Genomic DNA, 17707 nt, shown 5'->3' with positions numbered 1-17707 from the left:
ACATTTTTACAGATTCAGGTATCTGTTTCCTGTTAGTGTCATAAGTTCGCATATAACAAAAGCAACACTGTACCTTGGGTAAGTAAATGGATGCTTTTTAGTTTCTCACTTCCAAATTGCCTTCGTGTCTTGCTAAGTCTCCTCACGAGAGAAACATGATCCTGGGCATGGGCACAGCACACGAGCAACACACCCGAACTAACACAACACAATCCACTTGACATCCACGTTAAAGCGGATGGAGGAGAATCTCCTCGGGAACGCAGGACCAGAGAAGTATAAGCCTCGAAAGACGAGAGAGCCTGAGAGCCGGGGTACAGGGAACATTTAAACGGAAGATAAACCAGACGTAAAAAAGAAAAGAACGCTGGTAATCTGAGCCCCGCTTCAGAATTATGTATGGTTTGGTGAAAACGGGGGCTCTTGTGTAAGTACCTAAGTGGTTTTGTAGTTTGCAGAAGTTTTTGAAGCTTACCTGAACTCAGCACATGAATCAAAAAAGATAAATAACGTTAAGTAACAGAAGCAAAGGACCAAGAGATTTAAGTAAGCTCTTTCGGTTAGACGTCACTATCCTGGCTCCTATGTCACCCTGCCCCTACGACTGTAGCTGTCGTGGGGATTCAAGGAGTTATTATATGTAAAGTGCTCAGAACAGCAGAAATACGTAAGTGCTATACAGCGTGCGTGGTTATTAGAATCATCAGGTCTTAGTATTATGACATGATCACATGAAAAACAGGATATTAGCATAGTTTCAACAACCGGAGGGGCATTTTTACAAAATAACTGACCAGTATTCTCAGAATTGTCCAAGTCATTGAAAGACAAAGGAAGATCGAGAGACTCGCATGTTAGAAAAATCAGAGGAGACAGGGCAACTAAATGCAATGCGTGATGGCGGATTGGATTCTGGAGTAGAGGGGCGCCTAGGGAGCCGTGGAGTGTCAGTCGGTTAAGCGTCTGACTCTCGGTTTTGGCTCAGGTCGTGGTCTTGCAGCTCATGAGTTCAAGCCCTGCGTCAGGCTCTATGCTGAAAGCACACAGCCTGCTGGGGATTCTCTTTCTCCCTCTCTCTCTGCCCCTCCCCTGCTCACTCTGTCTCTCTCTCAAAATAAATAAACTTAAAAATTTTTTTCAACAGATTCTGGAATAGAAAAACGTTAATGTAAAAATAGGTGAAACTCAAATAAGGTGGTAAATCAGTTAATACTATTGCATTATTGTAAATTTCCTGGGGTTGATCATTATACTATGTTTACATAAGGTGTTGACATTAGAGGAAGCTGGGTGAAAAGTATATGTAAACTCTATTGTTTTTGCAACTTTTCTATATATTTAAAATCATTCCAAAATTAAAAAGTAAAGAAAAGAAGAAAGAGAAAGAGACCCTGAAGTGACAGAGATGATGCAACCCGTAGACAGGGACATTTAAGCAACTACTGTAACTATAATGAAGGATTTGAGAAGAGAAATGGAAAGACATAAAAAAGAACCAAATGGAGAATCCAGAACTGAAAATTACCACATTTGAAATAAAAATTTACTAGCTGAGGTTAATGGAAGATGGCACAGAATAAGATAAAGTAAACTTGAAAACACAGTGGGAGAACTGTCTAAAATGGAACATAAAACAAAATCCAGAAACTCAGTGAGAGGACTGGTGGGCTAACATACGTGTAGATAGAAGTCCTAGAAGCTGAGGGGGGTGAGAAGAAAAAAAAAAAAAAGCAGAAAAATATTTAAAGAAACACCGACCAGAAATTTTCCAAATTTGATAAAAAATTACAAATTCAAAGATTCAAGAAGCTCGATAGGCCCACAAACAAGTTATCACAAAGAAACCCACATCAACACATCATAATCAACTTGCTGAAAACTAACAATAAAGAAAAATCTTAAAAGAGGCCAGGGAGGAAAGGGAACACACTTTATATAAGCTAGAGGAAATACAAAAATTATCACAGATGTCTCGTCAGAAATCACACAAGCCACGAGACAACGATTCTTTGAAGGGATCAAAGAAGTTAAAAAGTTTTTAGTTGGATCAACCAAAAACAAAACAAAACAAAACAAAACAAAAACAGAAACAAAAAAAGACACGACCAATCAGGCACGAAAAGAGAAAATCACTACAGATCCACAGATATAAAAGAGATAATAAAAATATGAGAAACAACTTATGTCAATAAACTTGACAACACAGATGAAACACATATTTCTTTGAAAGACAGGAATTACTTAAACTGGTGCACACACACAGAAGAAAATTAGGATAGCTCTCTATCTATTACAGAAATTGAATTAGTAATTAAAAATTTCCCCAGAAAGAAAATTCCAGGCCCAAATGGCTTCATTTGGTGAATTCTGTCCAACATAAAAGGAAGCAACAATTACTAATCTCATATAAACTCTTTCAGAAAATAGGTGATGAGAGGATATTTCTCAATTTATTTTCTTAGGTCAGTTTTACTCTGACACTAAAACTAGACAGAATTATTTATTACAAGTAAGGAAAACCACAGACCAACATCCTTCATGAACAGAGATACAAAAATCCTTGACAAAATACTAGGAAGTAAAACACAATACTGTATGTGAAAAGAATAATACACAATAAACCAAGTAGGGTTTTTCCCAGGAATTTAACGATATTTTAATTTTCCAAAATCAATCATTATACTTCACATATAAGAGATACTCCTCTATTAAAGGAAAACTACATGATCATCTCAATAAATTAGGAAAAAAATATGTGGCAAAATTCAATACCCATTCCTGATCAAAACTCTTGGTGAACTGGGGGTAGGAGAGAAATCCACAAAAACCATGCATATCGACCGATAGAAGCAATGAGCACATTTTGTGCCTAGATTTTGGTTTCTAAATACCATTCTCCATGATAAGGAACCCTGGATTTTTAGGAAAAAGGCCGATTCACGGCTTGGGCAGAAGGAGTACCAGAGCCTGGAATACACTGTCACAGAAGAAGAAAGGAAGTATTAAAGAATAATAGAAACACACCAAGAAGATACAGAGGCCAGCTAGAAGGGGCTCCCACTGGCCCTTCTGGGACAATATGAACAACAAAATAATTTAATATAACAGTGGGCAAAGTAAAAAATCGACAAGTCCATACTGATATAAATTCATAGATGAAAAATAAGCAGAGAAGGGAAAGCTATTCCTTATTTTAAAAATGCCAGCTAAATAAAAAAAGTAAATATAGAAGAAATGAAGGAGTTAGAAACATCACCAGTCAATTCTAAACCTTGTGGGCGAATGTTTGATGAGGAATAGTATAGTTAAAAATCCCAGAGTATTTATCTGTAAATTATCTATTAATTATAAAGAAAAAAACAGTAACTCTACAGTGGAGAAACCTGTATCAAAGGTTGCCACCACCTTAATCTAGGTGAACGTCATTGGTATTGGGTCACACTGTGACTCCTGATATGGTGCAATGAGAACGACACATCATCACCTCCGTGGGTGCCCATTAGGTATCATTCAAATCTAATCAAGAGGAAACATTAGGCAAACATTCTACCTAAAGTACAGAACATTCTACCAAGTAATGGCCTGTATTCAATAATGTCAAGATCAAGTAAGACAAAGAAAAGGTGGGAAGTTCTTCCAGATTAAAGACTGTAACAACAATGAAGAAGAAGTCTCAGTGCTAGGTGGTTTCATCAAACGTTTTCTTTAATATGTTTCAATACTAGAATATTCCTATGCAAAATTATTCCTTCCAGAACATTGGTCAATATGGAAAGGTGGCATAATTCTAACGCTAAACGTAACAGCAATATTACTTTTGAATACAGATGCAAAAATTCTAAGTAAAAGCCCAGAAAAACAAACTGACATGGCTAAACCACATAGAAAGCATACACTATGGTATTCTTTATCTAATGTCAGGTGGAATTTATGGTAGGAACTCAAGTACAGTTCAATAGTGATAAAAACTCTCTTGTCATCTCAAGAGATGCCAGAAAGATATGATAACAGCCAACACCAATTACTAATTAAAACTTTAAGGAAACTAAGTATGAAAGGAAATTTCAAAAATAGACATTCCTTATATTAACTACAGCTAGTGTCCGAATTAATGGAAACGTACATTAATCAAATCACAAATTAGAATGACTACCATTATTATACTTTAACTGTTCTAGGTATTAACCCATGTAAAAGGACATAAAAGATATAACAGATATAATAATTAGAGTTACACACAATTTTTTGAAGATATGTATCTTATGCATCAAAACCCCAATATGAATATAATAAAAATATTTAAATTAATAGTTTAGTAAATTGGTCATTTAAAAGATAAATATGTAAAAATGTAAAACTTTGCCACAAAATAGCCAGTTAGAAGATCTAACTAAAGGAAAAAAAAAAAGATTTCATTAATAGCAACAAAAATACCTTAGAGATATGCCTTAAGAGAAATATCTAGAATCTATATGGAGATGGAGAACCAAATGTTAGTGAAAGGTATGATTAGGATTTTAGGAAATATGCAAAACTACTACATGCCTGAATAACAACAATGAATTTTATAAACACATCTGTTTGTCTCCAAATATTACTGATTTAACAACATCTCAATAGAAATCTCATTGGAGCTTATTCTTAGAACCTGACAAAATAATCCAACAGATCCAATGGAAAAATAAACAGGTGAGAAAACAATTAAATTAGAACTTTATCTCACAGCACATTTAAACACAAATTCTGTAGATGATTTAAGTAATTAAATATAAAACAAAAAATTAATTATTGAAAAATTAGAGGAAAATAAGTGGTTAACCTTCCTGCAAAGGGAAACATCCTTCTAAGTATAACATCAATATAAAGGAAAAGTTTATACACACACACACACACACACACACACACACACGCACGTCTACTTAAAAACCAAAACCATCTGCATGACAAAAAAGTCACACACAAAATTAAAGACAATTTACAGGCCAAGAAAAAAATTAACAATGAATATAGTGGACAAACAAGAATGCCTTTAAGTTATAGAATATCTTTAGGGTCCATAAGAAAAATACTGACACTCCAACAATTTTTTTTAATTTTTTTTTTTTAACGTTTATTTATTTTTGAGACAGGGAGAGACAGAGCATGAACAGGGGAGGGTCAGAGAGAGGGAGACACAGAATCCGAAACAGGCTCCAGGCTCTGAGCCGTCAGCACAGAGCCCGACGCGGGGCTCGAACTCACGGACCGCGAGATCATGACCTGAGCCGAAGTCGGCCGCTTAACCGACGGAGCCACCCAGGCGCCCCTAAAATGACCATCATTTAAAAAGCATATTTATGAAAAATACTTTGGCAGCCTGGGAAAATGCTCACGAAATGATGTTGTCAAGAAAAAAGATTATAAAATTACTACTATGATTCCTTAAAAAATTATTCTTATAGAAACACATGCCATATTATCTCCAGCCAGTGTCAAGGTGGGAGATTCGAATTTTAATTTTATACTTTTCTCTATTTTCTGCAAAGAACAGGTACTCATAAAACAGACAGTGTTAAACAAAAGATTTACCAAAAACTAAAGGCTTTTAGCAAACTAGTAGTTTCTGACAGCTGTTATCTGAATTCTCTTGCTACCCTGAAAACCAGATTGCTACAGCTACCATGTGGGAAAGTTGTGCAAAATTATAGGCATACACTCAAATATGGTCACATGTTCGTTTATTGAGGAAACTGTGAGGCTAGCTACAGATCAGCTCTGTTCACTTGATGACTTTTCATGATGTCAGACAAGACTCTGAAGGCCACAGGCCATGAAGTTACCCAATTACTTTCCCATATTTTGTTCAGAAACACAAAAATCAAATGCCAAGAAATGTTCGACTCTGAAAATTGCCCTCATTTTAAAAAAGCTTTTTTTTTTTTTTATTTTTTCAAAAGGTGGTAATTACGGGTCAGGAGGTAGAGTGGCATGGAGGAAGGACAAAAACGGAACGTGGAAAAGGCGAATATTTTTTGCCAGATTTCATTTTGAAAGTTTCAAGTCTTTTCAAGTTTTTTTTTTATTTTTTGCAGCGAAAAAGGAATCAATACTTTTCATTCCACTCTTGTCAACTTTAGCCAAAGCCTTCTGAGCTGCGGTCATTTTGTTATTTTTCTGTGAAGGAAAATAAGAGAACAATTGTTACAAATGTAACGTTTATGAATCATACATGCAAATCAAACAAGACCACGCATGTCTCAAGGTTCATTAAGAGAAGTATTTGCTGGTAACGTGCTTCATAAGGGAATGATTATTTTTTTTTTTTAAAGTTCTGATTTCTATTCAGAATTCAGACCTAAGACACAAAATACGTTAAAAGAAGCAGGACGCAAAACGGCTGCCTTCTAAGGAGGGGAATGTTGCAACCAATGGTTTACTTTAGGGGAATAATTCTGGAGGGTGTTTTAAGTGCAATAACACCAACAAAGGAACTGACATAGGCTGCGGTTGTCAGAGGAGGAATTACAGCCTGGTATTACAGCACGATGAATAATTCACAACAATTTACCGTTGGAGTTTATTCATAGGCTCTCTGGGAAACCAAGGCCAACACTGTAATATTCAAAAGATAACCTGTACTGCAGAGCATCCCGGACCAGCAGGACCACTGCCCTGGGATTCCTCCAACTAAGAACTTTTCAAAAAGCTGACTTCAAGTGACTCTGCCTTTTAAATTTCTATCTCTTTATGGTCACTGTTTGTTTTGTTTTGGTTTGTTGCCACATCCTGGAACGAGCACTAGCAGGAGGTAAATAGTAGCCGAGTTTCCTTCGGTGCATCATAACTTCTCAGCAGAAGCATACGCGATGGGAAGCAGCGAAGGAAAAAAATTCCTGTGTCTCCCTGTGAACTGTGAGATAGTCATTGACAGAGAACCTTTTAAGGGCACGGCGTCTGATCCCTGAAACCTTGCTTTTCACATTCTGTACTTATATTTTAGAAGGCTTATTTCCTCACGGGATGGTGAAAAGTGGCAGTCTCTTCGAGACAAGTTATCCCCTGTCTTTAACAGACAGCAGGGTCCAGCCCCTCATTTCCCTGGGGCGGTGCCCAAATAGATACAACAGAAAGCAGCAGTTGCAAGGGTGGGGCAGAAGCAGTTCTCACAGAGAATGCCAAGGCCTGCCCTGCTTACAGAAGCCATTGAGGTGACCAGCTATCTTGCCAGATCTCAACCTGGATTTTCCCCTGACGTCACATGCCCAGATGAATTACGTATAGATCAAAGAAAAAAATTATAAAAAAAACATTAAGTGCTAAGGTGGGGGGGGGGTTAAATGTTAAAGTCCAATTGGAAGTTAATTTATCTTGGATTGGGCAAGGTCTTTTTAAGCATAAAAATAATGAGAAAATCACAAGAAGAAACAATTCCTATTATTTAATCCTCAGAAAAACTTAAAGCTGTTAAAAAAATCAAATGAAAAGGATAAACACAGATTAGAAAATTATTTGTAACCTATTTAATATTAGTAATTATGGTCCTCGTCATAAGTTCCGGGAAGCTTCCAGGCAGTAGAGTTGACAAAAAATGACCTGTGGAGGCCCCCTCTCTTTGTGCCCCCCTACTCTTAATATAGAGCAAAGGGTAGGCACACTCTTGCTAAGCATATTGCCTTCATGCCTCACAAGTCTTCTTGACTTGACATATCCATTGCCATTCACAATTTTGAATTACTGAGTCGCAGAAATGCAAGTTAACAATTCTTCATGGTTAAAAGTGTAAAATCACAATCAAGCATGTAATTGTTCCTACGTGTCCTCATGCAGGATCACCTACGGGATCCAAGAATATGCCACTACAGCTGGACACACATACCTTTTCAGTCTTCCAATCTTTCCTGTTAAACTTAGTGTAATCTTCTTTTGCTTCTACAGGCTCATCAGATAACTTTACTTTCTGCAATGTTAGAGCAGTAAAGTGGTATAAAATGTCACCTCGACACATCACTCCATTTTTAAGAAAACAACAGGGCCAATCTGGACCCACATCAAGGCCAAATGGAACAACAGACCCGGCAAAGGGCTTTACTTTGCATTTTGCCAATTGTCTGGGGAATGAAGCCACACGTCCCTTCTGAAAAGCAGCCTTGGTGATGGGGGGGGATATGATCAGGTGAGCCCACGACCCAGCCCCTTGGGCAGTCTAGTGGTACTGATCACATATTTTGTATGTACCAGGACCAGGAGGCATCTAGGTGACTGCTGACTTCCAGGACAGTCTAACGGGGTGAAGGCAGGCACAGGGGTCAAAGACAAGAATTTCCTTTAAGGGGGCCAGGTGTCCAGCCAGAACCCCCACTGCATTCACCATCTGGGCTGGTGTAACGTCCACTGAGGAAGAAGGCACACCATGATTCTGTTGTTACCATTTTTGTATAGCTTCATGTTCTTACCTCCTTTCAACTGAACTATCTCAGTTTGTCCACACAAGGACAACCTTGCAAAGCATGAAGCCAGCAGAAGGAAGCACAGAGAGACTAAACAAATGATCAAGGCCACCTAGCAGAGGACAAGGGCTAGGATCCCCATTTCTTAACAAGTGCTCTTTCCATGAGGCCCGGTGCAACCAAGCCCACCTCTACCTCATATTTTCACCATCCACATGAGCCTCGTGCACCAAGGAATGGGAGAATCTTGTCAAGAGCTAGACTGTGGCCTTAATGGTCCCATTATAGAAGGAATCGTGACACATTTACTATGTAAAAGGCACACAACAGGGCAGGGAAGTCTTGATGATTAACACAGAGAACTAACTGCACAGTGACCACAACCTGGTCTTCTATAGATCTTTGGGTTCTTTGTGGAGACACTGGGTTGACAAGATCTAACGTGACTCTTCCCTGGGAAATGCAGATTTGTTCCCGGCTTCCCTCTTCATATCCCAGCTTTTGCTAAACAAAGAACTGCAGGGCTAGGGCTAAAAGATACCCTGGCACATGAATGAAACCCAAGGGGATAAAACAACAGGTCTTGAAATACTTCATTCTAAACAAGGGCGGAGAGGGGGGGGCGCGCTCCTGGGAATCTATAACATTATGTGACACTCAAAAAAAAAAAAACAACAGGGGCATCCTGGAAATCTATAAGGCAAAACCTTCTCTTGGGCACACCACAATCTAAGAAGGGAACCTTCAAAAGAAAAAGACTAGCTTATCACGAATGAACTACCTACCAGCAAAGTATGTATACAAGGAACTTAAGAATACATGTTTCTACTTAAATTAAGATCAGGGGTATTTAGGTGATGCATATTTTTACTAGAAAAGTCTCTTCAGCCAGGAGAGTGGAACTCGCAGGTAATAACGATGAAGGCTCTGATGCAAACTGCAAAAAGCTTAACGTTATAAGGTGGTTTGCTTTCCTTCTCTGTGGCAAAATGTTCTACAGATGTCATTATAAACCCTTGGGCGTATTTACTTTTCACGGAAAAGGAAGTCAAATGAAAAATGTTCAAGGTAAAGGTTAAGATGAAAAGTGCTTCTTTACAAATATAAAATGTTTCATAAGATGACTGACTTGTCCAGGTGTTTTAATGGCTCACTGCTAAGCAAGACACCAGTTATCAGTGCTTACAATAACAGAAATTGATTGTGGAAGGCTCTGCCTGGAATTTTCTTGAGTGTTATTCACAGCTCACGTTGAATATGCTTGAAAGAGTCATAGTTGTTACACTCACTTGAATTTTTGTTATTTAAAAAACCAAATCACTATAGGTTTGGAGGGATGTTTCAGAAGAAATAGAAAAAGGCTCAGAAAGACAGTAACAAAGGGTATGACTAAGCGGGTACAGTTCTGGAAAGAGAGGGGGGCAAACAGAAGAGTACCACAGGGATTCATGCTAGCTAGGATGGTCTGATTCTTACAAATGAGCTGCAAGAAGGAGCTCAGGAGCGTCTCCAACCTACTGACTGCATTCGGCTCTGCCAGCTGCCAGCGATAAATTCAATGCATGGAAGGGGGCGACGGGTGGAAGCAGGGCTTCAATACAGGCAACCATGTGATAGTAAGAAAATAATGTGAAACATATTAAGGATGACAGGCTTCGTGCCATCATTACAAACAGATACAAAGATACCTAGTAGCCACTGGAACGTATTTCCTGAAAACGGTCAACTCTATTACTGTAAAAATCAATCAAATCCTGGACGCAGACAAGAAAGCTAGCAGAAGACATTACCCTAAGCCTGTTTAAGCCGTGGTACATCATCCAGTGCAGTTCGCACTTTGCACGCCGGAGCCCCAGGAAGACACAATAGACCGGGAGACCTCAAAAAGCAACTAAACAATCCAGGAGATGAGGGTGAGATTTAGGGGAAACAGGACTGGGAGATCTAAATCAGGGCTTGGCAAACCGCCCGCAGGCCAAGCCCTGCCGGCCGCCTGTTTTTATAAATGAAGTTTGGCTGGAACACGGCCGCCCGCCTTCGTTTATGAATCGTCTGTGGCTGTCTCTGTGCTACCACAGCAGGGCTGAGCCGTTGTGACAGAAACCAGCTGCTTCGCGAAGCCTCAAGTATTCACTCTCTGGCCTTTGCAGAGTAAGTCTGCTGACCTCCGATCTAAATCATAAATGATGAATGACATCACAAATGATTTACATTTTGGAAATTAAAATAGGAAAACAGAAAACCGGGTTAAAAGCAAACGTATGAAATGCATTACCCCGGATGCTATCAGAGGCCAAAAGCTTCAAGAACAGGCTTCGATCTGTTCACGAATGATCTCTAAGTTACTATGGAAGACGGATATTTGGGAGAAAGAAAGATGCTTAGGTTTTGGAAGGAGAAATATGAGAGAGAAACGGATATGCCCATCTCCTTACTTACAGCAAGACAATCATGTCTCTGTCCCCTAGAGCTACTTACTGTCAGAGATTAACTACCAGACTGGAAGAAGTGTGGGTCTGACCTAGAATGACCTTAGCAACTGACCTCTGCCCAGTGCTATTCCTCCAGAGAAAAGGATGCCCCTCCTCGGACGATCTGCTGAAAATGGCCCATAGCTACTACTGATGCACTTTAACAGGACATGATACAAAACAAACAAACAAAAACAAACAAACAAAAACGACCCCGAGTATGTTGGCCATCGTGAAGGCCGGGAAGACAGAAAGTGCTTTAACATCCATGACGTGTCCACTGTACATTCTCAGGGCATCCATTATTCTGTTGGCAGGAGAATGGCCTCACTGACAAGCTGATGCATGTGTTTATTTCCCTGTCTCTGAGCAGCGCTCGCTTGTCTGAGATCAGGCCTGGACTGAGGGACGTCACAGTGTGCCATCAGGTGTGGTTCATGGCTGCCTTCTCTACTCTCTGTATCTGGGAGACAAAAACAAGCTGCGGCCCACGGAGCAGGGGAGCAGTGGGTGGCGGTCGGAGAACAGCTGGAAGAGGAAGGGTTTTGTGCAACACAAAAGTTGCGTTGATCATTTCAAGCGGAGGAAAAAAAAAAGTTTGGCTATCTTTGTTCAAAGGATTCTCTGTGTTATAAAAATCATGCTCTGCTCACCTTTGTGCCAGTAACAATTAGATCTGGCAAAGTGAGTTTAAGTTATACATGGAGTCTTCCTGATGATTAATAAAGTTAATTGCAGGATCTGGCTGACTCAAGAAGAGTTCGTCACGTATCTATAAGACTTTTACGTAGGTATCTGGCTAAAACCAACTCTTATCTGGTTTTCACAGCACTTTATCATTCAGGTAAACTCTACAAAAATAAAAAATACCGATGGACAGCTCATTACAATCTTTAATCCATACGACATCAGTCTGTGCAAGGTGGATTTAGAAAGCTTTAAAATGGGGGTGCCTGGGTGGCTTAGTCGGTTAAGCGTCCGACTCTTATCTCGGCTCAGGTCACCATCTCACAGTTTGTGAGTTTGAGCCCCATGTCGGGCTCTGCACTGATGGCTCAGAGCCTGCTTAGGATTCTCTCTCTCCCTCTCTCTCTCTGCCCCTCCCTGCTTGTGCTCTCTCCCTCTCAAAATAAATAAACTTAAAAAAAAAAAAAGCTTTCAAATGTACTAGAACAAATTAACTTATGTGGTAAAAATGAAATATTTTTCCAAGTGCCCCAAAGATAGCTTAGTCACAGCTCCTTACCTTTGATGGAGGGTTTGGCAATGAAGCTGAAGGTTCTGGAAGCCTAAGGAGTGAAAAATAAGAATCATAGTCATTGTTTTTCATAGACAAGCAAACAGAGAGTCTGGGCCAGCTTAGGACTTACAAGTCCCACTTTTAGGGAATAGCTTCACCTCCATGTATCTGACTGTACAACTGCCTCAGTGAAAGGAATGAAATTTCTCTAAATGAAGAAATCTTCATTTTCCTTGTGGTGAAACTGTCTGAACTAAAAAAACAAAATTAGAACTCATTGTTGAAATGGAATTGCTTTACTTTAGCCTCTAGAAATTTGCATTCTGGCATTGTAGGATTTTTTTCCTTCAAAAACGACGAATGCAGCACATATATGAAATTGAAAATTATTTTAATTGTTGACAAAAAGTCACACAAACTTTACTTTTCTTCAATTAAAGAGAAGTTGAATTGACCTATCTTTCTCCCCAAATCTTCAAATACTTCAGAGTAAAGAAAAGAATCTAAAAAATAATGGGAGTACAGAGACATAGGTCTCTAATGAGACAAACAGGCACTGAGAAACACAGGGAAATATTAAACAGAAAGATAGGGTTATTGATTGAAAGCAGGCTTTGCAAGCACTTTAACTACACTAGAAACCAGTTCCCACTGTTGTTGTTTTTTTTTTAAGTTTATTTTTGAGAGAGATGGCGACAGCATGAGTTGGGGAGGGGCAGAGAGCGAGGCAGAGAGAGAGAGAATCCCAAGCAGACTCTGTGCCACAGCACAGAGCCCGATGCATGAGATCATGACCAGAGCTGAAACCAAGAGTTGGGTGGATGCCTAACCGACTGAGCCACCCAGGTGCCCCACTGATTGTTTTTTAAAGTAGGACCTAAGTCATTTGCTAAAAACAGCAACTATGCATCTGTTAAGAAGTCGCTTTATGTTTATGCATCAGAGGAGAAAGCTACTAGAAGAATCAGGGAGAGCTATTATCACACCCATAAAATCTTAACAATAGTTGCTAAAATCTAGAAAATAAACACATTCTTTTCAGCCTAAGGTGAAGTCTTTATAGTATATTAAATATCTTTATGAAGGACATAACACAAATCAGGTCCTTCTTAAACCCGTTTTCTGCCCTCTGACACAGATTGTGTTCCATTCTTTCCGCTTCAAGTGCTGGACAAAATGAAGGTATTTGGTGAGTATCCAATGACGGTAAATATGGTATAAAGCCCTTACATGTAGCTTTCAAGAATATTCCACATGCCATCTCTTCTTTCCTTCTAACCTTTATTTCTCTTAAAATCATCACAAAGAACCAAATTAGTTAAGTGTAACTGGGGATCAATTTTAATACTGTTTACCCTCTAAAATCATACCAATCCAAAAATCCAGTCCTAACATTCACAAGTTTCCGCAATCAGTATCCACCAAATCAATTTGTTCCAATCCACCAGTGTCCACTAAAAATTACCTTCAAACCACACGGTCCAGGAGGTAAGTCGAGAATACTCTCTTATCAAAAATAGTGATGTGATGGGGCACCTGGGTGGCTTGGTCGGTTAAGCGTCCAACTTCGGCTCAGGTCACGATCTCGCGGTCCGTGAGTTCAAGCCCCGCATCAGGCTCTGGGATGATGGCTCAGAGCCTGGAGCCTGCTTCTGATTCTGTGTCTCCCTCTCTCTCTGCCCCTCCCCCATTCATGCTCTGTCTCTCTCTGTCCCAAAAATAAAAACGTTAAAATAAAAAAAAATAGTGATGTGATGTGATGAGCCATAAAGGACCTATTGCTGGGAGACCAGGAAGCGCCGAGGTACTTCCTAATTACGACTGAAGAGGAATGATACTTACTTTAAATATTTACACAGGTCGTCACTGAGTTCTCTAGGGATGTAATCAGATACCAGACCATGGGCATAACAAATATAATCCTCTGAAAGAAACAGAATGGAGAGTGAAAGAAAAAAAAAAATTAGTAACAATTATGATAGTTTTACAACCAAATGGACCAGAGTTAAAATTCTGGCTCTAGCTGGCCTTAGAGACTCATTTAAGCTCACAGCCTCAGTTTCGTCATTTGTTCTTTTTTTATTTAAAAAACAAAAATTTTTTTTTCTTAACGTTTATATATTTTTGAGACAGAGAGAGACAGAGCACGAGCGGGGAAGGGTCAGAGAGAGAGACACGCAGAATCCGAAGCAGGCTCCAGGCTCCGAGCTGTCAGCACAGAGCCCGGCACAGGGCTCGAACTCACGGACCGCGAGATCATGACCTGAGCTGACGTCGGACACTCAACCGACTGAGCCACCCAGGCGCCCCTGTTTTTATATATTTTAATAGTCGCTATGGTATGTGGTATGTGAATGCTGTGACTTCAAGGTAGAAAAATTAGGCATAACAAAGAGGGGCCGATCCTTTTCATCATCTTTTTCTTTTTATTACTTTTTAAATGTTTATTTTACTTTTGAAAGAGAGACAGAGATAGAGCACAAGTGGGGAGGGACAGAGAGAGAGAAAGAGAGAGAGAGGGAGACACAGAATCCGAAACAGGCTCCAGGTTCCGAGCTGTCAGCACAGAGCCCGACGCGGGGCTTGAACTCACGGACCGTGAGATCGTGACCCAAGCCGAAGTCGGAGGCCCAACCGACTGAGCCACCCAGGTGCCCCGTCAGTTTCGTCATTTGTAAACTGGGGATGCTAACATCCAGCTGTTAGGGTAGTGAGGGACTTCATGGATGAGGTGTGACAGGATGATAGCAAAGATATGAGGAGATCAAGTAACACAGCAGTTGCCCAATGACAGTTGAAACAAATTCAGGGTTGTTGTCTTAGCTGGGGCCTTTGAAAGCAAATAAAGCTCCAAGTCAGCTGTAATACGACAACATAGTCACGTCTTTTAAAGAGTAATCTTTTCTAGGTCTGCTTCAATATCGGGTAAATCTAATTAATGAACAGTAACAAATATGTTCATGTAAGAGATGTAAGACATGACGTGTCTCTCTCTGTCAAGCACTTGCTTTGTAAGAGTCCTGAACATTATACGTACTCTCAAACTTAGAAAAATGCCTTCAAAAATGTAAAAAACTAACCTCGGTAGAATGTATAATCGTGAATTCTAAAGCACCTGGACAGTCAGTACTAAAATGAAGCTATGGTATCAATGAAATACATGAGACAAAATCTTTTTTAAAACCCTGTTTTTCAGTTCGGTATTTTAGGTAGAATACTAGAGGATAACTAGAGGATAAACACGATATATGGGATCAATGTATGGGGATATAAACTACCAAAAGCACTATCTCAGGTTTGTTGTTGTGATAGTCATTTGCTTCTTCTTTTCTTCCTCTTCTGCCTTAAAACTAAGATAATAATTTGCCTAAGTATTAAAGTGCTGCCTAGACCACAGGATCTCAAAGAGTCTTCAGTAAGGGACCCTCACCCCCAAGACAGAACTGAAAGTTATCATGCGACGCTTCTTTAAATGTGCTCTTGGTTCTAGGTTAGTAATTATCCAATAAGTCATGAAGAGACAAAGGGAACTAAGAGAGCCAACACATGATTGGTTTGCCTCTTCTGGTAGCATACTGAACTAAATATCTAAAAAAAGGAAATGGTGTGAAACACTGTAAAGCTTACTTTATGGCTAGGACCCCAAGTGGTGAGATAGCCACACCCAGACTCTTATCTTTAGAGATTGGTTCAAACACTGGATTCAGAGACAGAAGTCTACTAGCTATGACGGGTGACCCTGGATAAGTCATCTCCTTCTCTGATACCATGAGTCTTCACTTTTAAAATGAGGTCTATCTAAATAATGTCTAACATCCCTTCTCCTACTTAAAAAAAAAATCTGGGGTCCATCCATCCATTTGACTCAATCCCTTCTCTTTTGTTAAAGCCAGTCAAAACCAGTGATAGCTGGTAAACTCAGTAAACTCAGCTCAGCAGAGCTGTCCACCGTTTCCTGAATGCCTGGAGCCTGCTAACATCTACATGTGTAAGGTGTCTTAAGGTAGATTTCTGCAAATCAAGGACTGCCTGAATCACCTTCAATCACAAACAGATCCCTGGTCCTAGTTTTAATTTTTTTAATGATGAAATTCTGATGCTTTGGAGTGGTATGCCTGTCTAGAACAGGGGAACATTGAATTGGAGTTTAAACTCAGAATAAGTTTTCTTCTTTTTTAATGTTTATTTATTTATTTTGAGAGAGAGTGAGTGCAGGGGAGGGGCAAAACCAAGCAGGTTTTGCGTTGTCAGCACGGAGCCTGACGCGGGGCTCCGTCTCATGAACCGTGAGATCATGACCTGAGCTGAAATCAAGAATGGGACGCTTAACCGACTGAGCCACCCGGGCGCCCCCAGAATAATTTCTGTCCCACGGTTGAGAATGTTAATTGTATTATACAGCTGTTTTTATTCAACTATACATACAAAAATAAGGGGACACTACACTGGAAAAAGCAAAAGAATGTACCTTAGGAATCTAAAAGAAAAAAATTGCCAAGGGCATCAATTTCCATCGAAAATCAAAATATTAAGATCCATGGTAGGACATACACTTCTGGAGACCAAGATGCAAACAGAAGCAGCCCGTTGGAAGCCTAGGGACACACAGCAGTATGACAGAAAGGGGAAGCGTGTGGGCCCCAGAGTCAGGCAGGCTGGGCTTCACCACTTACTGGCTGTGTGGCTTTGGGTGCAGCCTCCAGACTCTCATTGTAAAGTGAGACTTAAGGGGAGTGTTAGCTGGGATACTGTGTGTATACTGGCAAATTAGCCAAGGGCTTGGCACACAACATGATCTCAACGAATGACGGCCAGAGTTGTTAGGGTGGCCATTACTGTTTTTGCAAAATAAGTACTTGTCGAAGGAATTATTTAAGCATCGATTAGTGACAGCAGCGATCTATGGTAGAAATACCACTTGGTTCTGAAACAAAATGCACACTGCCACAAGATCTATGAGAACACATGGACACGAATGCGAAGCTTCTGGGACATTAAGATTTTAAAATCATGAGGCAGGCATCTGTAAATCAGCAACTTACTCCAGGCAAAAGTAATTTCTGATAAAGTGATTTACCGGGGTGCCTGGGTGGCTCAGTTGGTTGAGCGTCAGACTCTTGATTTTGGTTCAGATCATGATCTCATAATTCTTGAGATCGAGCCTGCTTAAGATTCTTTCTCTCTCTCCTTCTGCCCCCTCTCCCACTCATGCTCATTTTCTCTCTCTCTCTCTCAAATTAAAAATAAATAAATAAATACATAATATTAAAAAAACTGATTTCCTTACCTTCCTTGTCACTGGAAGCCTGGTCACCAGAGAAAAATGCAGTTGCCTGTACCCGGGCACTGACATTTACATTATTGGTTTTTAAGGCTGCCACAATCTGATTAACCTATAAAGTAACCAAAAGGGAAACATCAGGGTATTTCCAAGGAACTTTAGAGATCCACAGCCTTCCAGATGATCCTCGATCCATTTAAGATCCAGGAAGAAGTAATTGAGGACCTAGAAATGTCTTAACCAGATACCAGAAGATGAGAGAGAGATGCACATTTGGACAGGAGTTGAG

At 39.9% G+C, this 17707-nt stretch overlaps 1 protein-coding gene across 3 annotated transcripts in view; it reads right to left on the bottom strand.

Annotated features, from left to right (window-relative positions):
• Nucleotides 1–5700: 5700 nt before the first annotated feature.
• RNASEH2B (ribonuclease H2 subunit B) overlaps nt 5701–17707 on the bottom strand; it is a 59367-nt gene continuing 47360 nt past the window's right edge. For 2 of the 3 annotated variants that reach the window (XM_019447624.2, XM_019447622.2), the window contains exons 7-11: nt 17425–17530; nt 13980–14061; nt 12144–12186; nt 7856–7936; nt 5701–6153 (exon numbers count right to left, since the gene is read on the bottom strand). In XM_019447624.2, the coding sequence (XP_019303169.1) occupies nt 6046–6153; nt 7856–7936; nt 12144–12186; nt 13980–14061; nt 17425–17530 (420 nt within the window). In that variant the 3' untranslated portion in view covers nt 5701–6045. The remainder of the gene's footprint in view (nt 6154–7855; nt 7937–12143; nt 12187–13979; nt 14062–17424; nt 17531–17707) is intronic. The other variant, XM_019447623.2, reaches the window with a different exon arrangement.

Source organism: Panthera pardus, unplaced genomic scaffold (assembly GCF_024362965.1).
Source record: "Panthera pardus isolate Hobbes unplaced genomic scaffold, ASM2436296v1 HiC_scaffold_1, whole genome shotgun sequence".
Taxonomy (NCBI): domain Eukaryota; kingdom Metazoa; phylum Chordata; class Mammalia; order Carnivora; family Felidae; genus Panthera; species Panthera pardus.
The sequence above is the reverse complement of the archived record's forward strand: the minus strand, read 5'-3'. Positions and strand labels throughout refer to the sequence as shown.